We start from the raw sequence: 26,553 nt of genomic DNA, 5'->3' as shown, positions 1-26,553 counted from the left end.
ACTTGTTGCCAGCTGAATAATAATCATCCATATAATAATGGTAAAATGGGAGGCTTTTACCTATTAGTTTGGTTAAATCCAGGTGGTGACATTATTTTTAGGATGGGGAGTGTATATGAAGTGAACATTCAAATCAACAGTGTAGCTCGCAGTGCTACTCCTAGGCCCATACTCATAGAGCTTGGGTACAGTGCACAGCCAACGTCGCACATGATGCTCAAACCTTTTTCACCTATGTTTTTATGATCAAACAAAAACAGAAAGAAAGCTATGGTAGCAGTTTTGAACATTAGTTTTCTCTTATCCGGTGTGTTCCTGTATGTATTCTTTGTAAACAAATTAACTTCCAGTGTGCAAAAGAACATGCACTTCACACCAAATCAATTATCTTTGTGTCCAGAATGGCAATATTGTTCACAATGAAAATTAAATATGTATTCTTTTACATATGTCAAACAGAAAGACATATGGTTACGGACTGTTTGGGTGGGCATTATTGATAATAGGAATTGATTGATAGATGAGCATTTATCTTAATTGGGGACTCTGATAATGGCTGTGACTTTCTCTGCATATATATTGCGATCATATTATATACAGGAGGGTGAAATTATTTGAACCCCAGCTGATTTTGTAAGTTTGCCCACTAACAAAGAAATGATCAGTCTATAATTTCAATGGTAGGTTTATTTGAACAGTGAGACACAACAATGACAAAAAAAATCCAGAAAAATGCGTTTCAAAAAGAGTTATAAATTTATTTACATTTCCATGAAGGAAATAAGTATTTGATCCCCTATCCGTCAGCAAGATCTCTAGCTCCCAGGTGGATCTTATACAGGTAACGAGCTGACATTGGCCCTCTCAGCTCGTTACCTGTATAAAAGAGACCTGTCCACAGAAGCGATCAATCAATCCAGATTCCAAACTCTTCACCATGGCCAAGACCAAAGAGCTTTCCAAGGATGTCAGGGACAAGATTGTGGACCTACACAAGGCTGGAATGGGCTACAAGACCATCGCCAAGCAGCTGGGTGAGAAGGTGACAACAGTTGGTGCAATTATTCGCAAATGGAAGAAACATAAATTAACTGCCAATCTCCCTCGGTCTAAAGACTCATTTCAACACACAGTGGTTCAGGCACTTTTTATTTTTAGTGTTTAATTTTTAGTGCATTTTAATCAATCAATCAATATAGAAGTGATTCAGATATTTATGTCACATTACAAAAGTTTAAAAGCTGATAAATCATCCACCAAAGATACGTCTGATTTTAATAATCCCATTGTTTGGAAAAGGAGCTGCAGATGCTACATGATAAGAAACTGGTCATTTGTTCAGAATTTACTAACAGATGCTGTTTAACTCTCCTTGGTAAGGACCAACTGTAACTGCACTGATAATGCAGATGGCGTCAGTGAGGCTGTTGAAAAGTGAGTGATACAGGAGATTCCTGCTTGTGAATAATTTTTCTAGAATTTTTAAAGAAGCAACATTTATTTGAACCATGACCACAAACTGACTTTAGCCTTTACTTCAGAAGCCAGGTCAATATATCAGTATAGGTCAGTATATATTAAGACCAGATACAAAAACAGTATCTGTATGTTTAGTATTGATGCAGGGCATTAGATCTGGGTGTTATAGTACCATGACAAGCTGAGAGTTGATGTATATAGAGGTTGATTCCTTTCTATCAATATTTAAAGTCCTGTTTTAGAAAAAAAATTTAATCTTTACAATTTTTTAAAACAATTTTCGCTTGATCTACTACTGGATCTACTCTATAGATTTGCTGTTGTTACATATGTGAACAGTGTAACATGATAGAAAAGTTTTTGTTTTCACTTTCAGCATTGATAAAGCCTGTTGACACGGGCAATGTCGTTGGAGCTCATTTGTGCTGCTCCTCCAAGTACAAGATTAGGATCGCTCTTGGCGGTGATGGTTGGTTGCCCGTTTTGGGAGAAGGCGTTGCTGAAAAAGAAATGAAAACAACTTTTTTCATATATTGAGCTGTGAGCAAGCGCACATTGACCACATATACATTCTTACTGCTGTCTTGAACATTTACATTTATTGTAAAAACAAACCTTCAAAGTAAAGTGCTCTAGGAAGAACTGTTTCTGTTTCATGAGGTGAAAGTGCAAGATTATTTCTTCATTTATTTTTTAAGATTTAAGCGCAGAGAACGTTGTGGAAGAGTTCTGTTTTCAGTAGGTTTTTGGAAATACACACACACACAAACTCACTTGGGGTAGTGCATGACAGACTGGAAGTCATAGGGAGTACCCAGGTTGTTTGTCTGCACCTTGTCAAAGTTTGATTCGTATCCTGCACAGAGAGTAGAAGCAAATTTTTAAGCACAGCTTTTAATATTTCTCCTTGTTTTTCCAACACAACAATCCAGTGGTGTTTATGTACTTTGTTAATATAACAACTTAGCACTGACTTTAACATCTACCTTGCCCTCAGTTAATGTGTATATACAGTACAGTAAATCTGGCTCATCTGGTATTGACCTGCTTTGGCAAAAAAATGTAGTGCAGACGTTTGTGGTTCACGGGTGAGCTGATTATGTTAATGATCCTGTCATTTTTCAGTCCAGCATGCAAAGCTACTGACAATCCCACCAGCCCTACTTTGTGTTCTTACACACTAAAATAAGATGATGAAAATGTTAAAGACAAAATCATCATTCTCAGAAGCACAGAAACAGTGAAAGTATTTTGTTGTGAGCTGACCTGGCTGCACGTTCTGTAAGTTGACATTGACATAGGAATCTCTGTCAGAGCGGGCGTGCTCGTGGTGGAAGCCAAGAGCGTGGAGAACCTCATGCTGCACCGTGTTGATATACACACAACCGTTTTTCTGCAGAGAGATTACCTGTCCTCCTTCTTGACGGCCCAGGTAGGACCAACACCTGAAATACAAAAAAATTTAAAACACAGGGAAATCATTGAAGTACAAATGTTTGGTGTGTCTTGAAGCCCAGTGGGTGAAATGGAAATCACACGTGTCATCTTCCTCCAGCTGTCAACACAAGCTAAAATACAAAAAGAGAGGTTTTCCTTAAGAGAAGGTGTGAATGTGTCAGTCTGTGTGTGTGTTCTCACCCAGTTCCAGGGAAGAAGTAGAGAAAATCTACGTGATTAGTCATCCAGACAAAGCGAATGCAGGTCGACTGGTGGAAACTCACTAGGCCCCCAATGATGGTATTGCTCTCTTCTTCAGCTGCACAGAAAAAGAACGGGATCCATCCATCAGGGTAATTCACCTTTTCAGAGTTTGTCCAGTCATTCTTAATCAGTTTGACCTCACCTTTTTTTTTTATCTTAGCTGGGAAACTCAGTGTGTCACACTTGAATGACTTGTAATGTGAGATGACCTTTACTAAACTAAAGAAAGAGTTTTTTCTTTGGTTTAGTAAAGGTCATCTCACATTAAAAGTCACTGTCTCGTCCCTTTTTCATATTTTGATTAATATGAGGAAAAACATTTTAAGTTTAAATCTTTCTTTCTGTCATCTTCCCATTTATTGTGTTTTCTGGCATGACAGATTTTTGGACTCGAAAAACAATACAATACTAGTGACTAGTGTTTTTTCAGGGTCCATAGTTAAATAAGTAACTTACTGAAGTCAGAGGAGATAACAACAGGGACATAGACGTAGGATCCAGATTTAGGCCACTTGCAGCCTGTGGCAGTGCAGGGGTCTGCATTCCTCTTGGAGTTGGGTTTAATGTCGCCGTATATCAGGAAATTAGCTGCACAACAATTAAAACAAAGTTTGTTTTTTGGAAAATATTAAAAGCAAGACAGCATTACATGGATGGACAATATTTCTACCACCATGTTTTCATGTTTCATTACCAATTAATCTATTATTTTATTTATTTATCTATCTAATAGATTTGTTTCAGCTGTACAAGTAACTGAACAAGTGTCAGTGTGTTTTTACCAACATGTATTGATATTTAAACAGGCTAATTTCATAATACAACAGTGTTCACTTACTTATGTTTTCATTGGCCTTTGCAATGATTTCAGAGGTGTCCGAAGTCCCATCTGGAGGAAGAGAAAAAAGATGCACGTTTATTTTAAAATGATCAACTTTATATGTGAAGTCAGAGGAACAGAAAAGACAAAAAGATAAGTGAGTTTACTTTTGACTGAGACGGGTTGTCCAGTTATCACTTCTTCAGTATCCTGCAACACAAATGACAAAATAGCTTTTTGTGACATTTAATGTTTTATAAAATCTCTGTTACCTTAAAAAAATAAAAAATATAAATGGATGCTGTTTATTTTAAGTCCATACTATATAATATATTTTGCAGATGCGTGTTACACACAGAACAACAGGAAAAATTAAATCACTAACTCAGTGTTAAGGACTCAAACTTACTGAAGGAACGGGTAGCACTGAGAGCAGGAGGAGAAGCAAGAAAACTGGAGTCATCATGGTGGTCCTCGTCTATGAACGTCTAATCTGAAAAGAAATCTGAACAGTGTGTTGTCATTAAGGATGAAATCTTTTATATTTAGTAAAAAATATGATCATTGAGGTTAGAAAGAATAGGATTGAAACCAGAAGAGTTTACCTGTTGTTCCAGGACTCTGTATGCAGCAGGTGCTTTGCTCCTCACTCTTTATAAAGACATGCAGGCTGTCAATTATGCAACATGCCATATAACCAAGGTTTTCCAGGAATTATACATCATGGTGGAGAAGGAAGTGCTGTATTGGCAACAAATGTACATATTCAGGTTTGTCCAAGTGAAAAGCTTCTGTCATTACAGCAAACTCGCAGTTAGATTAATTGGTAAATCGTATATGTCTGTTCCTGTGAATGGGTGTCTCTTTATCTGAAGAAGCCCTGTGATAGACTTGCATCCTGCTCTTTCACCCAAGGACACGATAAGTGATAAATACATTTGTGAATCAGGTAGTTTTGAGCGCACCTGTCAACAAACACTATCACATGCTCATCACAGTACACAGTTACGACAGAATCAGACTGTACGCTCATGTGCTTGGGAGAGAAAGCACACAAGGTTAGAAGAGGGCAATGATTTTCAAAATAAATACCATGCTCTTGTTAGCAGTACTATCATGAGCTACACTGAAATCATGGGTTTATTAGTTAATTGAGACTGAACCCAACGCACCAACCAAAAACTGGTAACAAGTACAAAATCCTGCAACCAATAGAAAGTTAGGGGCTATACATGAGTTTAAAACCTCTTCAGAATGAACTGTGTAATGTCAGCAAGGGGGGTTATTCCAAAGGAGTGAGGCTCAGTAGGACAAGGTCCTTATTACTGGCTAGTTTTAAAACAAAACATCACAATAACTGAGTCTGGCTGACAACAAGGTATGAATGGAAATGCCTTTGTGCAATAGAAACTCTTCTATGACTCGATGGTATGTCTGGAGCAAGAAGAGTGAAGCATAGGCTGAAGAAAACACTGTGCCTACAGTGAAGTGTGGTGGTGGCTCAAGATGTCTGCGAGCATCTCACACCCTGATGTTATGTGACTGATGGAGAAAAGATTGGGGAGCTAAGGTAACATAATGACTACAAATAAGATAAGATCAAAATGTATTGATCCCAGGAGGAATTTAATTATTTAGCAGCTCACAGAAACATTTAAGGTGCAGGAGAGAGAAGTAAATATAAAAATAATACAGTTATTAATATCATATGATATTTTAACAAATCTATTTCCAATTGAAACAGTGTGACCAGAAGAAGACAGTTAAACAGGTAAGTTGTACTGTCTTACAGCAGTGGGGATGAAAGATCTGTGGTAACACTGAGAGTGTGTCAGTCTGCCTCTGAAGGAAGGGCACAGAGCCAGTCCAGATCCACCAGAACCCAGAGATGTGTCCATCAAGCGTGTCCAGTTTAAAACTAAAGATTTTTAGTTACCAGTCTAATGAGCAAAGACTATAAAAAAAACAAATGGCTTCACGGAAAAGCTCTATCAGTAAATGTATTGTACTCCACTTGAAGACAAACGCCATTCATTACAACACTGTTTGTCATTGTTCTGTTACCAGCAGGAAACATTTCATGGGAACTGATCTATCCCCTGCATATTTTGCTCATGTTTTTTTTTTTAAAGTGAAAATAATTCCTAGGTATCTGAGCAAACTGAAGGCTTAAGGGCTCACAAAGGCTGTGCTGCCTGGACCCCAGGAGACTACAGCGTAGTGGACAACTGAGGCTACAACAGAATCATAAAAAATCCATAGCTGAGGCCTGCACACTGCAAAGGACCAAAAGTCTCCTCAGAAGTTGGAGGTGACTCAGTGTTGTGAGACCAGTCCAGTTTATTATTTACGTGAACACCCAGGTACTTAAAGCTGTCCACCATCTCTGTGTCCAAGCCCTGTGTGTACAGAATATTATAGTGTGAACCTAACAATGTTTTGCTTGAGTTTAGTTCATAACCTAGATATTGAATGTTGAAGCTCATTAAAGACCAGTCCAGATCCACCAGAACCCAAAGGCGTGTCCATCAAGTGTGTCCAGTTTAAAAGTAAAGGTTTTTAGTTACCAGTCTAATGAGCAAAGACTATAAAAAAAACAAAAAGCTTCACGGAAAGCTCTATCAGTAAATGTATTGTACTCCACTTGAAGACAAACGCCATTCATTACAACACTGTTTGTCATTGTTCTGTTACCAGCAGGAAACATTTCATGGGAACTGGTCTATCCCCTGCATATTTTGCTCATGTTTTTTTTTTAAATAATGTCTAAGTATCTGAGCAAACTGAAGGCTTAGTGGAAGATTAACTTTTGAGATTAAGATGAACCATTTATTTTACAGACACAACTTTTATTTGAGAATTGTTAAGACTTGATCAAAGTTTTTATCTTTTAGGTTAGTGGAATTACAGATAAAGTACACAAAATAATATTTGTATAATTGCCAGAATACAAAAAAATCTTAAAAATTGCTTTGTTGATTGCTTGAAGAGGAATGTTCAGCTCAATCCATTATCTTTAGCCTCACCTACACCCTTATCCTGGTAAAATCATTTAAAACAAATACCTCAATTGCAGGCAGGTGGATTAATATTTGCTAAATATTAAGCTGAAATTCGAAAAACTGGTCAGAGGTTTTTCAGTAATTGGCCTTTTCAGAAACATCAAGTAGACCTGGACTCAATTTTCATGGTATATAAATGTATAGATTTGTACTCTGACTTGTGTTCCAAAATGTAATGGTATGCTCTGTATTTCAGATGAATCACAATGTAGGTTATGATTTGTATTTCACTGTTATGCCCCCAACCCAGAATGAGTTGCGATATGAAGGGACAGTAACACATGAAAGTCAGAATGAAATGAAAATGAAACAACGGGCAGGTATGGAAGTAATATGGTTTATTCACTGAATGTCATGAACAAACGGGAGGGAGGACAGGACCAGGCGGTTGTGCCAAAAGAAATGAATAAATGAAACAAAACACGGCCTCATCTGTTTCTATGTCATAAAACCAAACAAAACTAGAAAAGAAGAAGGCCTGATTGTCTACTCTACAAAGTTACAAAACAATACAACAGGGGCATCAACTGCGTGACTTGGTGCACATATAAAAGGTCCCCTGACTTACCCTACGTCTGCAGCGACCTAACTTGGCATGTAACACCCCCACCCACCAAGAGCCAAACCTAGGGTTTTGGGTCATTCGCTGAGCAGTACTAGATAGCTGCCACAATTTTCTCAGACCCTTTTTTATGATTGATGTCCATGACATCATTCTGAACAATGAGGGACCAACACAAAAGACCTTGGTTGTGATTGCACATCCTGGAGAGACACACCAGATAATTATTAGAGAGAATGAAGCATAGGCTGAAGAAACACCGTGCCTACAGTGAAGTGTGGTGGTGGCTTGAGATGCCTGCGAGCAGCTCACACCCTGTTATATGCTGGATTCTCTCAGGGGCATCTTTGTACAGCCTTACAAGGGGTTCTGGTAGACCCCAGCCCCTATTGATCTTGTATTTAGAGCTTGTTACTGTGCTGCCATGGTAAGTGCCTCAATGCTGTCTTTCAATCCAGCTTTGTCCAGCCACTGGTATGATTTTTCAGTGTTTCAGATACAGACTGACACCCTGGTAATAGCTAACTGATCAACATACTAGTGGTAGACAAACAGAGGAAGAAGGCTGTGGTGGTAGATGTAGCAATTCCAAGTGATGGAAACATCAACAACAGGAACATGAGAAGCTTGAGAAATACCAAGACTTCATAGTATGGGAAATGTCCAAAAACACGTTCACATCAAGTCAATCTGATGCATGTTTGCAAATAGCCACACAAGGGTGTTTTTAGGTAGATTGATAAAAGAATTACAGAATGTTGCATATGGGTTCATTAGGGATTCAGAATTATGCAAGTACTTTGGATCAGCTATGGATACGTGTTTTCCCTTTGTTTAGCCGAGATGTTGCATCAACATTTGGCGTCTTTAAATGAGAAGCACACAAACGTTTTGAAAAATTATCTTACAGAAATGTGTGCAACCAATGGAAAGGTGTTACCACAAATCTGCAAATGGAAACCTCTGCTATATATATATTTATTGATTTATATATAATAAATATACCATAATAGTGGCAGCAACAGTATTTTAACTTCTCCTTAATTTGTCAGTGTAAATATTTCACAGAGGCATTCACTTCACTTTCATTCTACTTACTATATATAAAAGAAACACTGATTTTTTTTCCCTGATAAATACGTTTTGAAAAAAATGTTGACGATAAATATTTTTGTGGTTTTACTTTGGCTGTGTAATAATATTAAACCAGTACTTAGCCTACCGAGTTTTCAACTCTTTCACAAACACTGGCCAACAGGTGGTGCTGCAGCCCCTGCAGTGAAAATAAATAACAGTGTGAACAAAAAGAACACAGAGTCCTCTTTGAAATCAACTGCACTGTGAATGGCAAAAAAACAAATGCCCGTTTCTCCAGGTCCACTTGTTGGTCCATGTTAAGGGGACTGAGGTTGGTTCTTTTAAAAAGGCCTGTATGTGTATGTGAAAATACTAATAGTGACCTGTTGTCTCTGTTTCCAGTGAATGAAAGAAGAAGTTACTGCATATTGCAGTTATTGCAGTAACTTCCTGATGTTAGGTTTGTGCCATGTTGAAATAGGACATTATCTTCCCTAAACTGCTGCCGCAAAGCTGTAAACAACCCTGTGTACATTTTCTTTACTTCAGGTTTCTTTATACTCAATACTGAGTTGTAATGGAAACTAGGTTTTGGAGATTGATCTAAATAAATTGAAGAAATAAAGAAGATGAATAAGGGTTTTAGCTTTAACAATAGCATCTTTGACTTTGACTGAAGAGACATAATTTCAATCACAATTAAAAGGTTTCCTTCCTTGATACATCAGCAAGTTCATTTTCCATTTGACCCTGCTGTGGAAATGTATTACATTCAATTCAATACAATTCAATTTATTTATATAGCGCCAAATCAGGACCGAATTGATCTCAAGAGAGAAATTACAAAGTTAATTACATGCAATGTTAGCCTTTTAATAGAAAGAGGAGAGGAGAAGAGAGGCACCCAGTGTATCTAACTATCTAACTAGACTGAACTAAGAGATAGTTCAGTCACCTGATCCAGCTCAAGCTTTATAAAAAGAAAAGTTTTAAGTCTAGTCTTGTGGAGAGGGTTTCTGCCTCCAGAACCTGAACTGGGAGCTGGTTCCACAGGAGAGGAGCCTGATAGCTAAAGGCTTTGCCTCCCATTCTACATTTGGAACAGAGAATTCTGCTGGGAAATGGGATTATTAAGTGATTTAGATGTGAGCAGAAGTGTTTTAAACTCTTTTACAGGGAGCTAATGGAGAGAAGCTAATGGTGCATGGAAGACTTATCATTAACATTAACACAACTGGAATCTATCTAGACAGATAAGATTTAAACCACCCTAGTACTGTTCCTTTATTCCAATGACATAGTCCACATTTCAGCACTCATCCAACTAGCTCCTTCAGTCTCAAGGTAGTTGGTTACATATGGAAAGACAGACAGACAGAAACAGAAAGAGAGAAGAAAGCTCTTAACTCCTTCTCAGGGTTGATACCTACCCACTGGTTCAGATATGTGGATGACACCTGGGTGAAGATCAAGAGGAGGTACATTCTTTCACAGACCACATTAACTCAGTAGACATCAACATCAGTTTCACAAGGGATGATGCCAAAGACAACCGTTTGGGTTTTCTAGACTGTGCAGTCATCATTGGGACAGGCGACAGACTAAAAATAGAGATTTACAGAAAACACACACACACAGACCAGTAGCTTTTGTTTGATTCGCATCATCCACTACAGCACAAACTAGACCCAGGTCCAACGCAAAACCTGGTCACGCGTTACATGGCTGGGGTTTCGGAGAAGCTGAAAAGCACTTTTAGAAAACACAACATACCTGTCAACCTGAACTGTAAGGAACTGTGAGTACTGGTACCATAAACTGAAAATAATCCTGAAAATCCCAGGTATTCAGACTTTACACTGAATTTACATGTGTTCAAAAGTAACTGGTTCTTTTACAAATGGGGTGGTTTGGATGTATAAATTGCCATAATTAAATGTTGTATTGTGTGAGTATATGTGCATCTCATATTCCTTTGTGTTCCTTCTGAGTCTTTATGGATATGAATGTAGAGATTTATGGGTTACAGTTAAACACAGGTAATGCATGGGAGTTTCAGCTTATTTGTAGTGTAGCTATATTATAAGTTAACCAGGGCTCTCTGCACACTGGCCAGAATCATAGTGCTCTGTGGTGGTCAGTCTCATTTCCCAATATTTAATGATTTAGTAGATCCTCCGATCTTTTCATCTCCCATGCAAGGTGTTTGTTTTAATGTGAGATAACGCGTTGAAACAAGCACAACAGAAAATGTAAAAAGGAATTGTATGGGTGGGCTACACTAACAAGAAGTCCAGTTGCTATGACTCCAACTTCCAGCTTAACTTCCAGCTTAAGTGGAAATATGACCTAATGCCTTTGTTATTTCTGATCTTTATTAACAGAACATCTCACTCACTTTGTTGTAGAGATGAATACAAAAGGAAAGGAAGACATCACATCATTATTAATGTTTTATGAACACAAGTTTTTTTTTTGTGTTTTCTTATATTTAACTTCATGCCAGAAAAGAAAAAATTAAAAACATTGTGTTTATGCATGTTTTATTTTTGATATTGAACATTTTGTCCATTCAAAACATCAATAAAGACAGGATTAAATTATTAAATTGCAATTATTTAAAAATCAGTCAAAGTCAAAAACCCTCTCAAAGATACAGTGTATGATGAACTGAAACAGCGTCTACAACTTTTGTAGTCTAGACGTAGGATCCAGATTCAGGCCTCTAGGAGCCACGGACTACCTTGGGGGCAGCGTAGACTAGCCTGGAAACTGCGTTCCCATTAACAAACACTGTAAAAAAAACATAGTATGGTATATTTAATAACAAACCGTCCATTTTATACAGTACTTTGTTGGTTTACATTACTTTTAATGTAGGTTTACTGTAAACCTGTAATTTAATTTTAAAATAACTGCTATAGTTAAGTCTATTTACAGGTAAACTATGTAAAATAACAGATGTACTGTAAACCTAGATACAGTCTATTTCAGGTTTAAACAAAGTACATCTGTATAACTGTATAACTCTATTACGGTAATATACTGTTGCTATTTAACAGTTTTTTTTACTTTAATTTAGCATCACAGTATGTTTTGTGACCATTTTCTGTTAATGAGCATTAACTGTTTTGATATGTTTTTTTCAGCTGGGCAATCAGATGCAACTCTCAGCAGTTGTCATTGTGTTATTGTCATAATGTATTAATATAGAAATATTTTGTTTTATTTTATTCATTTTATTTTGATTATAAATTTCCCTGTAATGAAACTTGTGTAATTCAGATTGGAACAATGACGGTGATGTAGACTGGACTAGTTTCTCAGGGTCTGTAGTTAAGTTACTGTAACTTACCAAACTCAGAAGAGTCAGCATCAGGAGCGTTAATGTTGGATCCAGATTCAGGCTCCTCGAAGCCGCGGACTACCCTGGGCAGTGCTTTCTCTTTCACAAAGACTGTAAAAGAAAAAATCTGTATAATTTACGGTAAAATACCGGCAGCTGTGGTTGTCAGAATTTCAACGTAAAAAATAAGGTGTAAATGTCAGACACATTATGGTATATTTAATAAGAAACCGTCCATTTTATGAGTTATGGCAACTCTTTGGGTTTACATTACATTTAATGTAGGTTTACTGTAAACCTGTTAACGGTAATTTAATTAAAAATAACTGCTATAGTTAAGTCTATTTACAGATAAACTATGTAAAATAACAGATGTACTGTAAACCTAGATACAGTCTATTTCAGGTTTAAACACAGTACATCTGTATAACTGTATAACTCTATTACGGTGATATACTGTTTTGCATTTAACGGTAATATACTGTTGCTATTTAACAGTTTTTTTAACTTTAATTTAGCATCACAGTATGTTTTGTGACCATTTTCTGTTAATGAGCATCAACTGTTTTGATATGTTTTTTTCAGCTGGGCAATCAGGTGCAACTCTCAGCAGTTGTCATTGTGTTATTGCCATCATGTATTAATATAGAAATATTTTGTTTTATTTTATTCATTTTATTTTTGATTATAAATTTCCCTGTAATGAAACTTGTGTAATTCAGATTGGAACAATGACGGTGATGTAGACTGGACTAGTTTCTCAGGGTCTGTAGTTAAGTTACTGTAACTTACCAAACTCAGAAGAGTCAGCATCAGGAGCTTTAATGTTGGACTCAGATTCAGGTCCCTCAAAGATGCGGACTACCCTGGGCAGTGCTTTCTCCTTCACAAAGACTGTAAAAGAAAAAATCGTTGTAATTTACGGTAAAATACCGGCAGCTGTGGTTGTCAGAATTTCAACGTAAAAAATAAGGTGTAAATGTCAGACACATTATGGTATATTTAATAAGAAACATTTTTTTTAACCATAATTTACAGTGCACATCAAATCTTTATATCTTTGCTGTAAAACAACAAGAACACAGATTTTGGAATATCAGCAGTGGAATTTAGAGTTTTACGTGGTTAATGGAAAATCTTTCTAAACCCATTAGTTTACAAGCTTCATTATCAGTGAAACATTTATTATTCTATAAGTCATTTATTTCATCAATAACTTAGAAATATGCACTTGAAACTTTAATTCAGCATCACAGTATGTTTTGTGACCATTTTCTGTTAATGAGCATTAACTGTTTTGATATGTTTTTTTCAGCTGGGCAATCAGGTGCAACTCTCAGCAGTTGTCACTGTGTTATTGCCATCATGTATTAATATAGAAATATTTTGTTTTATTTTATTCATTTTATTTTTGATTATAAATTTCCCTGTAATGAAACTTGTGTAATTCAGATTGGAACAATGACGGTGATGTAGACTGGACTAGTTTCTCAGGGTCTGTAGTTAAGTTACTGTAACTTACCAAACTCAGAAGAGTCAGCATCAGGAGCGTTAATGTTGGACTCAGATTCAGGCTCCTCGAAGCCGCGGACTACCCTGGGCAGTGCTTTCTCTTTCACAAAGACTGTAAAAAAAAGAATCTGTATAATTTACGGTAAAATACCGGCAGCTGTGGTTGCCAGAATTTCACCGTAAAAAATAAGGTGTAAATGTCAGACACATTATGGTATATTTAATAAGAAGCCGTCCATTTTATGAGTTATGGCAACTCTTTGGGTTTACATTACATTTAATGTAGGTTTACTGTAAACCTGTTAACGGTAATTTAATTAACAATAACTGCTATAGTTAAGTTTATTTACAGATAAACTATGTAAAATAACAGATGTACTGTAAACCTAGATACAGTCTATTTCAGGTTTAAACACAGTACATCTGTATAACTGTATAACTTTATTACGGTGATATACTGTTTTGCATTTAACGGTAATATACTGTTGCTATTTAACAGTTTTTTTTACTTTAATTTAGCATCACAGTATGTTTTGTGAACATTTTCTGTTAATGAGCATCAACTGTTTTGATATGTTTTTTTCAGCTGGGCAATCAGGTGCAACTCTCAGCAGTTGTCACTGTGTTATTGCCATCATGTATTAATATAGAAATATTTTGTTTTATTTTATTCATTTTATTTTTGATTATAAATTTCCCTGTAATGAAACTTGTGTAATTCAGATTGGAACAATGACGGTGATGTTGACTGGACTAGTTTCTCAGGGTCTGTAGTTAAGTTACTGTAACTTACCAAACTCAGAAGAGTCAGCATCAGGAGCGTTAATGTTGGATCCAGATTCAGGTCCCTCAAAGATGCGGACTACCCTGGGCAGTGCTTTCTCCTTCACAAAGACTGTAAAAGAAAATTGTTGTAATTTACGGTAAAATACCAGCAGCTGTGGTTGCCAGAATTTCAACGTAAAAAATAAGGTGTAAATGTCAGACACATTATGGTATATTTAATAAGAAACCGTCCATTTTATGAGTTATGGCAACTGTTTGGGTTTACATTACATTTAATGTAGGTTTACTGTAAACCTGTTAACGGTAATTTAATTAACAATAACTGCTATAGTTAAGTCTATTTACAGGTAAACTATGTAAAATAACAGATGTACTGTAAACCTAGATACAGTCTATTTCAGGTTTAAACACAGTACATCTGTATAACTGTATAACTCTATTACGGTGATATACTGTTTTGCATTTAACGGTAATATACTGTTGCTATTTAACAGTTTTTTTAACTTTAATTTAGCATCACAGTATGTTTTGTGAACATTTTCTGTTAATGAGCATTAACTGTTTTGATATGTTTTTTTCAGCTGGGCAATCAGGTGCAACTCTCAGCAGTTGTCACTGTGATATTGTCATCCTGTATTAATATAGAATTGTTTTGTTTTATTTTATTCATTTTATTTTGATTATAAATTTCCCTGTAATGAATCTTGTTTAGTTCAGATTGGAACAATGACGGTGATGTAGACTGGACTAGTTTCTCAGGGTCTGTAGTTAAGTTACTGTAACTTACCAAACTCAGAAGAGTCAGCATCAGGAGCGTTAATGTTGGATCCAGATTCAGGCTCCTCGAAGCCGCGGACTACCCTGGGCAGTGCTTTCTCCTTCACAAAGACTGTAAAAGAAAAAATCGTTGTAATTTACGGTAAAATACCGGCAGCTGTGGTTGCCAAAATTTCACCGTAAAAAATAAGGTGTAAATGTCAGACACATTATGGTATATTTAATAAGAAACATTTTTTTTTAACCATAATTTACAGTGCACATCAAATCTTTATATCTTTGCTGTAAAACAACAAGAACACAGATTTTGGAATATCAGCAGTGGAATTTAGAGTTTTACGTGGTTAATGGAAAATCTTTCTAAACCCATTAGTTTACAAGCTTCATTATCAGTGAAACATTTATTATTCTATAGGTCATTTATTTCATCAATAACTTAGAAATATGCACTTGAAACTTTAATTTAGCATCACAGTATGTTTTGTGACCATTTTCTGTTAATGAGCATTAACTGTTTTGATATGTTTTTTTCAGCTGGGCAATCAGGTGCAACTCTCAGCAGTTGTCATTGTGATATTGTCATAATGTATTAATATAGAAATATTTTGTTTTATTTTATTCATTTTATTTTGATTATAAATTTCCCTGTAATGAAACTTGTTTAGTTCAGATTGGAACAATGACGGTGATGTAGACTGGACTAGTTTCTCAGGGTCTGTAGTTAAGTTACTGTAACTTAGCAAACTGTAAATATACTGTCGTCTGTATCTCTCCTCTCTGTCGTCTGTCTCTCTGTCGTCTGTATCTCTCCTCTCTGTCGTCTGTATCTCTCCTCTCTGTCGTCTGTATCTCTCTCCTCTCTGTCGTCTGTATCTCTCCTCTCTTCGTCTGTCTCTCTCCTCTCTGTCGTCTGTATCTCTCCTCTGTCGTCTGTATCTCTCCTCTCTGTCGTCTGTATCTCTCCTCTCTGTCGTCTGTATCTCTCTCCTCTCTGTCGTCTGTATCTCTCTCCTCTCTCGTCTGTATCTCTCTCCTCTCTGTCGTCTGTATCTCTCCTCTATGTCGTCTGTATCTCTCCTCTCTGTCGTCTGTATCTCTCTCCTCTCTGTCGTCTGTATCTCTCTCCTCTCTGTCGTCTGTATCTCTCTCCTATCTGTCGTCTGTATCTCTCCTATCTGTCGTCTGTATCTCTCCTCTCTGTCGTCTGTATCTCTCCTCTCTGTCGTCTGTATCTCTCCTCTCTGTCGTCTGTATCTCTCTCCTCTCTCGTCTGTATCTCTCCTCTCTCTCGTCTGTATCTCTCCTCTCTGTCGTCTGTATCTCTCCTCTCTGTCGTCTGTATCTCTCCTCTCTGTCGTCTGTATCTCTCCTCTCTGTCGTCTGTATCTCTCTCCTCTCTGTCGTCTGTATCTCTCCTCTCTTCGTCTGTATCTCTCCTCTCTGTCGTCTGTATCTCTCCTCTCTGTCGTCTGTATCTCTCCTCTCTGTCGTCTGTATCTCTCCTCTATGTCGTCTGTATCTCTCCTCTTCTTCGTCTGTATCTCTCTCCTCTCTGTCGTCTGTATCTCTCCTTTCTTTGTCTGTATCTCTCCTCTCTGTCGTCTGTATCTCTCTCCTCTCTGTCGTCTGTATCTCTCTCCTCTCTGTCGTCTGTATCTCTCTCCTCTCTGTCGTCTGTATCTCTCCTCTCTTCGTCTGTATCTCTCCTCTCTGTCGTCTGTATCTCTCCTCTCTGTCGTCTGTATCTCTCCTCTCTGTCGTCTGTATCTCTCTCCTCTCTGTCGTCTGTATCTCTCCTCTCTGTCGTCTGTATCTCTCTCCTCTCTGTCGTCTGTATCTCTCTCTCCTCTCTGTCGTCTGTATCTCTCTCCTATCTGTCGTCTGTATCTCTCCTATCTGTCGTCTGTATCTCTCCTCTCTGTCGTCTGTATCTCTCCTCTCTGTCGTCTGTATCTCTTCTCTCTGTCGTCTGTATCTCTCCTCTCTGTCGTCTGTATCTCTCCTCTCTGTCGTCTGTATCTCTCCTCTCTGTCGTCTGTATCTCTCTCCCTCTCTTCCTCTGTATCTCTCCTCTCTGTCGTCTGTCTCTCTCTCCTCTCTGTCGTCTGTATCTCTCTCCTCTCTTCCTCTGTATCTCTCCTCTCTGTCGTCTGTATCTCTCTCCTCTCTGTCGTCTGTATCTCTCTCCTCTCTTCGTCTGTCTCTCTCTCCTCTCTGTCGTCTGTCTGTCTCCTCTCTGTCGTCTGTCTCTCTCTCCTCTCTGTCGTCTGTATCTCTCCTCTCTGTCGTCTGTATCTCTCTCATCTCTGTCGTCTGTCTCTCTCTCCTCTCTGTCGTCTGTCTCTCTCCTCTCTGTCGTCTGTATCTCTCCTCTCTGTCGTCTGTATCTCTCCTCTCTGTCGTCTGTATCTCTCTCATCTCTGTCGTCTGTCTGTCTCCTCTCTGTCGTCTGTCTGTCTCCTCTCTGTCGTCTGTCTCTCTCTCCTCTCTGTCGTCTGTCTCTCTCCTCTCTGTCGTCTGTATCTCTCTCCCTCTCTTCGTCTGTCTCTCTCCTCTCTGTCGTCTGTATCTCTCCTCTCTCGTCTGTATCTCTCCTCTCTGTCGTCTGTATCTCTCCTCTCTGTCGTCTGTATCTCTCCTCTCTGTCGTCTGTATCTCTCCTCTCTGTCGTCTGTATCTCTCCTCTATGTCGTCTGTATCTCTCCTCTTCTTCGTCTGTATCTCTCTCCTCTCTGTCGTCTGTATCTCTCCTTTCTTCGTCTGTATCTCTCCTCTCTGTCGTCTGTATCTCTCTCCTCTCTGTCGTCTGTATCTCTCTCCTCTCTGTCGTCTGTATCTCTCCTCTCTGTCGTCTGTATCTCTCCTCTCTGTCGTCTGTCTCTCTCTCCTCTCTGTCGTCTGTATCTCTCCTCTCTGTCGTCTGTATCTCTCCTCTCTGTCGTCTGTATCTCTCCTCTCTTCGTCTGTATCTCTCCTCTCTGTCGTCTGTCTCTCTCCTCTCTGTCGTCTGTATCTCTCCTCTCTGTCGTCTGTATCTCTCCTCTCTCGTCTGTATCTCTCCTCTCTGTCGTCTGTATCTCTCCTCTCTGTCGTCTGTATCTCTCCTCTCTGTCGTCTGTATCTCTCCTCTCTGTCGTCTGTATCTCTCCTCTCTGTCGTCTGTATCTCTCCTCTCTGTCGTCTGTATCTCTCCTCTCTGTCGTCTGTATCTCTCCTCTCTGTCGTCTGTATCTCTCCTCTCTGTCTCTCTGTTATCACTGTCTTTTTTTAATCATTTCTTTCCAACCTCAAACTTTCTCTCATCTGCTGTTGTCTTGCTAATTTTATCGACTTTGATCCACAAAATCGATTGGCTAAGTGAAGTCACGTGGGATGGCTTAACTCGCATTCAACTGGCTGATGCGTTCTCGCGTCCACTAAATACCTATCGTAAAGATCGCAATAGCTGCGCCGGTTAAATTTAAGGAATCAAAACGTTCGGTTTGGTCTGTAGCTCCAGGTCTGTATGGGACAGCTTCTAGGTCTGGATCCGGGCCGCGGTGCGCCTTGTTAGTGACCCCTGGTTTTACATCAGTTGTTTCAAGCATTAGATTCAACTCACAGCACATCTCTTGGTGTTATTGCCACATGTTTTAATATTTAAATTTATTTTACTTCATATTTGGTAATAATTTTCACTGTAATCAAAATTGTATCTACTGTAAATGAGGTGATGTTGACTGGATTAGTTTCTCAGGGTCTGTAGTTAAATTACTGTATCTTACCGAGCTCAGAAGAGTCAGCAACAGGAATGTTGATGTAGGATCCAGATTCAGGCTCATCGAAACCTTTGACTACCTTGGGGACTACCTTATGTACCTTGGGGGAAGTTGGCATAACCACATTGGATCTCACAGACTTCTCTGCAAAACAGCAAAAACACAGATTTTGGCGTAACAGCAGTAGAATGTAGAGTTTTATGTGGTTAATGGAGAAAATGTGTACACTTTAACACATTAGTTTAAATGTTTCATTATCTATCTAAATTTTCATCTAGAGGAAGAGAAAACAGATACCAAAACATTTTCAGTGGACTTATTTAGCATTTTTAACATGTGAAACACAAAAGAACAGAAAAGCTAAAATTGTACTTAGAACTGAGTGTTGTCCACTCTTCAATTCTTGGCAATTCTGCAACACAAAACAGTAAAATTACACAGTTTTCAGTTGTTATTCATAGATATTTTTGTTGCTATTCAGAGAAACCCATATTTCTAAACTCTTTCCTCTTCAATTCAATGCTCTTTTAAAAATATGCATACTTGAATTTAATCTAGAGTTGGCATTTTGCAGATGAATGTTTGTCACAGGACAGCAGCAGACTTAAACTTACTGAAGGAATAGGTAGCATTGATAGCAAGAGGAGGAAAAAGAAAACAGGAGACATCATTGTGGTCCTCTCCAATGAACGACAAATCTGACAAAACACAAAACAAAAAACTGTTTTGTTATTTAGGATTAAATGTGGCCTATTTAATAAGCACTCAAATAAGCGAGATTAATAGGAATAAGATTGAAACCAGAGGAGTTACCTGTTGTATCAGGACGGTATACAGCAGGTGCTCTGCTTCTCTGTATTTATAGGTGTAATAGGTTATCTTAAACTAGTCAGGTGGAACAACACAACTCACTGAGATTTTCCAGCCATGGTGCAACACATTGGTGGAAGAATTCCTTTATTCATCACTGTGAATTGTTAACAGCATAGGTTTTGTTCCATACATTTTGTTCTGTATATTTTTAGCTATTTCACCATACTTTCAGCTACAGAAACCACTTCACTGTCAAAATGTTGCACTTATTAAAGATATTTACGCTTCTATTCAACTCTAATTTAACTATTACAGTTTATTTATTATGATTTATCAATGGCTGTCCATAGAAGGATTTTGTAAATCTGTTTATCACAAACATAAAATTTATTATCCAGCTTCTGCTCTATTAAGTTCTTCACACACTAAAAGTTGAAATCTACAGCGCCACAGTTTGGCAAATTATGTTTTATGTTTGCATTATGGCTTATAATTCTTGACCTTAGGTACCACAACTAAAATTCTTATTTCCTTGCATTAATTGGATTCCAATCATCTTCAGGCTCAGTACATACCATTTTAAGCACCCCAAAAACAACGGAATCACTCAATTTACAACTTTTGTTACTGTGTTCATGCCAATGGTTGTTGAATATCAACCACACCAACCAGTGGATTTGGTTGATATAATGGTTAACTAATATTGCTTATGCAAACCAAAACTGGCTTGGTGCTCAGTGGTAGTTTGAGGACACATTTACAATTTAGAAGAAGAAGAAGAAGAAGAAACACCTTTATTTTGTCATATTTTAGATGTTACAGATGAAATTTGTCCTCTGCATTTAACCCAACCCCCCGGGGAGCTAGCGTGGAGCGTCTCGCTCAAGGACACACCTGGTGTCTGTGGTGGGGTTTGAACCCCAAACCTTCTGCATCCAAAGCAGATGATCTACCCACTGAGCCACCAGGTCGCCTAATTTCTACAGTTAGTACAGAGATTCGCCACTAGGGTGCGCTACAGTCAGAATTTGTGCTATAATTGTCCATACTGGTGCACATGCTTTGTGATGACCTGCTCCAAATATTAAATTATTACAGCTGTCACCCCCCCATGTGGCTACTTACAAAGCTGCACATGTGATAGTTTAGGCTGGTATTAGGCTTAGCAATCCTGAACTGGCATACATCAACAACAAGATGTTCTCTTTCAACAATAATGTGCCATTCTACAACTCATGATGCATCTATACATAATGCCCTTTAGATGATTCATTGGATTTAGGCCAGGGGACCGTGAGGGCCAGTGAGTGGCATCCAGGCCTTCATTATTCAGGAGGAACTCAGGCCCCACTAAACCATGAGTGGATTTCATCTTGGTACCTCATAGCAGTCCGGGTGCTATTGGCTATGCCATAGGGCTCTATGCAGTCATCTCAAGTTATTCCTCCCCAGATAATCGATAATGATATTACAGGCAAAATTCACTATGCTGTTTTCAGACTCCTTCACACCGATCACTTCTTCAGTGTAAATCTGCTCTTATCTTTGAAGAGAACTGGGTGTTTGTGGCAGACCCGTCAATTCTGGTGTTTTCGAGCATCAGTTGTGAATGAAGAGTTGGGTCCTCATTTTTTAGTGACAGACAGTTAAATAGTTCTGTGTCCCTGTATTGTTTTTAAATTTATGCAACTAGGTGGAAAAAATGTGTGGATATCCTGTCAAAAAACCCTGTAAATTGGATGTAGTCATTATGGCAGTTTTACTGGAGATTTACGCCTGGAACAGCAGAGGACGCAATCTGACTGGTTCGCATAGTGATGCAGTCCTCGGGGTCAAGGGTTAAATACAGGTGAGTCAGACTGGAGAGGGATGTGTTTGCTGATAGATGGTGAGTTAAGAACGGGAATATTTCTTTTTATACATTTATATGTTGCCAAATATACAAATGTATAGGTGAGGAGTGAGCTGATGTAACATCAGATGTTCGTGTTTTGTGTATTTTTTGGGTTTAGGATTGTGTATGCTATTTTTGACTGCACTTTGAGAATATTGTACATTTTGAGCATTTTGTGTTCCTGAGTATGAGTGCACACCACTCTGTGTACTGATATTGTAAATTCTGTTTTCCTACAGAGGTGCCACTGCCATATTTTCTTTGCTACTGAAGTCTTTTGTGCTGCAGAGTTTTACCTTATATTTCACAAAAGGAAATAAAGCCCACCTATATAAATAACCCCACAAATAAAAGCTTTGAAGTAGTTGGTGTCATTTTCCTCAGCTTCACATATGATCATATTCTTAAACTGTAATTAATTATTTAATTACCTAAAAGAACCAAAAAGTCAGAACAAATAAAAACTAATATGAAGTTGTGATTAAGACATGTTTTATATTGGTATTAATTTCCATTGTATTAAATAACTTGGCCGTGTGCAAATTTAGGATTCCTTTTGGTGGTGATGGTTGTTTGCCCTCTTCTGAAGAAAGCTTAGCTGGAAGAAAACATTTGCTCATCTAACAAGCACGTACAACATGTTCCCTTCAACAGCATTTAGAGGTATTTTTAAATTGTTCAGTCAACACAGACATTTGAAAACACACACTCATTTAGAAGAATGCAGGACAGAGTTGAAGTCGCAGTGAATACCCAGGTTGTTAGTTTGGACTTTTATAAAGTTACAGATTAGAACAAATCATTTCAAGACACAAAACGTGCAATCCATCTGTCAAGCTTTATTTGTATAACACCTTCACACAGGTTCATCCAAGTGCTTCAGAGATGTTGGCCAGGCTGTTAAGACAGGTACAGCATGGGTCAGCCAAGGAAAATAACTGCTGATGTCAGAAGCATTATGCAATGCACCATTTGAATGATGAACAGAGGTCTTCTGTCTTCTGAAAACTATATTCCTCCAAAATTAAACTGCAATTGCGATTACATTATTTTAGTCAACATAATAGTTATGTTGCGATGAAGCTTATGTTATGTTATGTAATGAATGAAGTGCTACATTTTTAAAAGTAAAACAAGTTTTAATAAGCTGCTTGGATTGGATGGGTTCCCTGTAAGATTTGGTTGAGGCATTAAGGTCACTTTGGTTATGGTTGCAGAATTATTGTGTTTTGGTTTAAATTTTAATGAATGTGATTTTTTGTTCTGTTTTCACGTTCACCATCTTCCCGTCAACACCATCAAGGGTCATTTTACATTGTTCAGTCAAGCTGAAAAGACAAGACAAACAAGCTGTAAACACACCCCTAGGTAGAGCAATGCATGACAGAGGTACAGGTTGTTAGTTTGGACCTTCACAAAGTTAGAGATTAGAACTAATCATTTAAAGAGATATTCAAAATCTTTGTCTTAAACGATGTGTTTTGGTTTTTTAATCTATTGAACATGTTGCATAAAGGAACTTTCTCTCTGGAATAACAAAACCTATAATCATTCAAACTTCAAGAAGAAGAAAACCAGAAGTGCTAAGAGAATGCACAAAGATCTTAAACAAATTTTCATGGACTGATAAGACCAAAGTTAACCTTTACCAGAGTGATGGAAAGGCCATCGTTTGAAGGAAGAACAAACATCTGCTCATGATCCAATACAAGCAATGTCATGTGTGAAGCATAGTGAAGGTAGTACCATGCAGTGTCACAGCTCCAGCACAAAGGGAAAAGGTGGACATTTTTTAATGCTGGCTATGATAAGACCACAACTCTATTCAACATGCATTTAACCATGGAAGAGGAGATTAAAAGGAGAAATATTTAAAAAATAATTTATATTTAATAAATGTCCCTCAAGGTTTACAAACGCTCTATGCACATGTGCATGTGCTGACAGTGTTTAATGCCAAAGGCAAAATACATTTAAATTAAAACAGATATTTAAAAACTGCACAAAAGGTAAAATAAGCTTAATTAGGATATCTTTGAGTGTCCAAAGAGCAGTTTAAGCCTAGAAAAGCATATGAAGAAGTAACCACAATTAGTCAATGTGACACTCACTGTGTGTTCTGACACTTCGATCAAAGCCAACTTTCTGCATTTGTTCTACAGTTTGGAATTTACTGAGGAATTAAAGTAATATTACAGCATAATACAGCATACTATTACTGGGAAGCACCATACATTTTTTATTGCTATACAGATGATACACAGTTATATTTATCTTATTTATCTAGACGTAAAGGCCTGGATGTCCTCTAATTTCCTTTTATAACCTACAGTAAGACAGAGGTTATCCTGTCTCAAAGTGATGCTGAAAAACTAGTTCAAGCATTTGTTACTTCCAGATTTGAACTATTGTAATTCATTATTAATAGTTTGTCCCAATAACTCCTTAAAAAGCCTCCAGTTATTTCAAAATGCTGCAGTCAGAGTTCTGACTGTAAATATAGCAAGAGAGATCATATTTCTCCCATGTTAGCTTCTCTCCATTGGCTTCCTGTAAAATCCATACTAGTTTAAAACACTTCTCCTCACATATAAAGCACTTAATAATCCAGCTCCATCTTATCTTAGAGGTATTCTATACAATTCTGTATACAGTTACATTTTGTAAGGTCATAAACCTTAAACACTGTAAAGTGCCTTTAGATGACATATGTATTATTTAGTGCTATAGAACTAAAATTGAATTGAATTACATTGAATACTTACTATTTTGCAGGTATCCAGGTATCATTGGACAAGATACCAAAACCTTGTAGTAGCTGTCCAACCACAATGTCCTCAAGGGGATCCATAAAGTATTTCATTATCATTATGCCGATCTTAGAAAAATAAACTACAAAAAAAGGTTGTCCAGAGGAGCATTTTAATGAGAGACTAATTAAAACATGGCTTCAATCTACTAGTAATAGTCTATATATGATAGCGTGTACACAGCAGGAATAGTTAAGTGACAGGTGAGGTGAGGTGAAGTAGTGGAGAACAAATGCTAATGCTGATGAAACATAAAGAAAGATGATTTGTCACATCTAATCAAACAAGTTTGACAGCAATGGGTTAAAGGGCTCACAGAAGTTGTGGCAAAACGAGCCACCTTTACTGTAAGTAAATGGAATTACCATAATTACTACAATAGCCTTCTTCTTCAGGAACAGTTGCACAAAAATATGTCCAAACATGGAGGATGATGAGAAAGTGTTGAACATTTGCTTGATCTGATGAATCTGAACATGATTTAGCTGCAGCTTGGTCAAGCTGCTGTCTCATCTAATCAAAGATTTTTGACAGCAATGCAATGTATGGCTGACAAAAGCTGTTGCAAAATCTCTTTGGTTGTGAAAAGAGTGAAACACAACTTTGTAAGTAGTTTGTAATAGCAGCAAAAAATGATCAACATGTTTAGAGTTTGCTTACATCTAGTGGCTGCAGTGAATATTACCAACAACCAATTCAGTTTCAATTCAATTCAGTTTGATTTGTATAGCGCCAGTTTACAACAGAAGTTATCTCAAGGCACTTTACAGTGTTTAAGGTTTAAGACCTTACAGAAAATATTTATACACAAAATTATAGAGAAAACCCAACAATCCCATTTGAGCAAGCTTTAGGCAACAGTGGAGAGGAAAAACTTCCTTTAGAGGAAGAAACCTCCAGCAGAACCAGGCTCATAGTGGGCGGCCATCTGCCTTGACCGGTTGGGGTGAGTGGAAAGAGAAGAGAGAAAAGAACAGCAGGCAATAAGACAACAAGAAGCAGCAAGAACATTGGGCAGATGAACTGGATTCTGGAGATGTACAGCTCCAGGCCGAGGATACCTGCAGAAAAGTACAGAGAGAGGGAGACAGAGAGGAGGAAACACAACTACAGGAGAGAGAAGACACAAAGTTAATGATGTGCAATGGTGGCATTTGAATGGATAGAGGAGAAAGGAGAGAGGAGAGGAGCTCAGTTTATCAGTAGAGGTCCCCCAGCAGACTAACCTATATCAGCATAACTAAGAGATTGTTCAGAGTCACCTGATCCATCTCTAACTATAAGCTTTATAAAAAAGGAAAGTTTGAAGTCTAGTCTTAAATGTGGAGAGGGTGTCTCCCTCCAGAACCTGAACTGGGAGCTGGTTCCACAGGAGAGGGGCTTGATCGCTAAATGCTGTGCAGTCTGAGAACGGAGAGTTCTGCTTGGAAGATATGGAGCTATGAGTTCTTTAAGATAAGATGGAGCCTGATTATTAAGGGATTTATAAGTGAGGAGAAGAATTTTAAATACAATTCTGGATTTTACAGTGAGCCAATGGTGAGAAGCTAACGTAGGAGAAATATGATCTCTCTTGCTAATTCCAGTCAGAACTCTGGCTGCAGCATTTTGGATTAACTGGAGGCTCTTTAATGAGTTATCCTTTTAATAAAGAATTACAATAGTCCAGTCTGGAAGTAAGAAATGCATGGACTAGTTTTTCAGCATCACTTTGGGACAGGATGCTCCTAATTTTAACTTTAATGTTTCTCAGGTGAAAAAAAGGCAGTTCTAGAGATATCTTTGATGTATGAAGTGAAGGAGATATCCTGATCAAAGATAACTCAGAGATTTCTTACAGTATAACTTGAGGCCAGTACTAAGTCATCAATGGTGAGAACGTGATTAGACATAGGCCCAAACAGTATAACCTCTGTCTTGTCTGGATTTAGGAGAAGGAAATTGGAGGACATCCAGGTCTTTATGTCTTTTAAGCATTCTTGAAGTTTGACTAGTTGATTAGTTTCTCCTGGTTTCATAGATAAATATAGCTGGGTATCATCTGCATAACAATGGACATTTATAGAGTGTTTCCTAATAATGTAGTCTAAAGGGGACATATATAAAATGAAAAGAATTGGTCCAAGCACAGATCCCTGTGGAACTCCATAGCTGAC

General features: G+C 37.8%; 2 protein-coding genes across 2 annotated transcripts; both read right to left on the bottom strand.

The window, feature by feature from the left end:
- Nucleotides 1–1,851: 1,851 nt before the first annotated feature.
- Nucleotides 1,852–4,466, bottom strand: LOC113174576 (high choriolytic enzyme 1-like). Its single transcript, XM_026378639.1, has 8 exons — nucleotides 4,410–4,466; nucleotides 4,168–4,210; nucleotides 4,019–4,069; nucleotides 3,637–3,768; nucleotides 3,118–3,235; nucleotides 2,746–2,924; nucleotides 2,254–2,335; nucleotides 1,852–1,978 (listed from the first exon to the last, which is right to left on the bottom strand). Exons 1-8 carry the CDS (start codon nucleotides 4,464–4,466, stop codon nucleotides 1,852–1,854), a joined length of 789 nt encoding a protein of 262 aa, XP_026234424.1.
- A 6,781-nt stretch (nucleotides 4,467–11,247) lies between these two features.
- Nucleotides 11,248–24,384, bottom strand: LOC113174745. Its single transcript, XM_026378862.1, has 10 exons — nucleotides 24,353–24,384; nucleotides 19,495–19,578; nucleotides 19,253–19,292; nucleotides 18,887–19,024; nucleotides 15,133–15,234; nucleotides 14,353–14,454; nucleotides 13,570–13,671; nucleotides 12,840–12,941; nucleotides 12,057–12,158; nucleotides 11,248–11,494 (listed from the first exon to the last, which is right to left on the bottom strand). Exons 2-10 carry the CDS (start codon nucleotides 19,549–19,551, stop codon nucleotides 11,427–11,429), a joined length of 813 nt encoding a protein of 270 aa, XP_026234647.1. The 5' UTR covers nucleotides 19,552–19,578; nucleotides 24,353–24,384; the 3' UTR covers nucleotides 11,248–11,426.
- Nucleotides 24,385–26,553: the final 2,169 nt, after the last annotated feature.

This window comes from Anabas testudineus, chromosome 3, assembly GCF_900324465.2.
Source record: "Anabas testudineus chromosome 3, fAnaTes1.2, whole genome shotgun sequence".
Classification (NCBI taxonomy): Eukaryota; Metazoa; Chordata; class Actinopteri; order Anabantiformes; family Anabantidae; genus Anabas; species Anabas testudineus.
The sequence above is the reverse complement of the archived record's forward strand: the minus strand, read 5'-3'. Positions and strand labels throughout refer to the sequence as shown.

Bases quoted from the DNA above. Each gene is read 5' to 3' on its own strand.
- LOC113174576 (XM_026378639.1), bottom strand. From the start codon at position 4,466: ATGATGACTCCAGTTTTCTTGCTTCTCCTCCTGCTCTCAGTGCTACCC. The intron at 3,769-4,018 runs GTAAGTGAACAC...ATTGTTGTGCAG, and splicing joins AAAGGCCAATGAAAACATAA to CTAATTTCCTGATATACGGC. The intron at 2,336-2,745 runs GTCAGCTCACAA...CTCTCTGTGCAG, and splicing joins CTTACAGAACGTGCAGCCAG to GATACGAATCAAACTTTGAC.
- LOC113174745 (XM_026378862.1), bottom strand. From the start codon at position 19,551: ATGATGTCTCCTGTTTTCTTTTTCCTCCTCTTGCTATCAATGCTACCT. The intron at 19,025-19,252 runs GTACAATTTTAG...GCTGTTTTGCAG, and splicing joins TGGACAACACTCAGTTCTAA to AGAAGTCTGTGAGATCCAAT. The intron at 14,455-15,132 runs GTAAGTTACAGT...TTTCTTTTACAG, and splicing joins TGCTGACTCTTCTGAGTTTG to TCTTTGTGAAGGAGAAAGCA.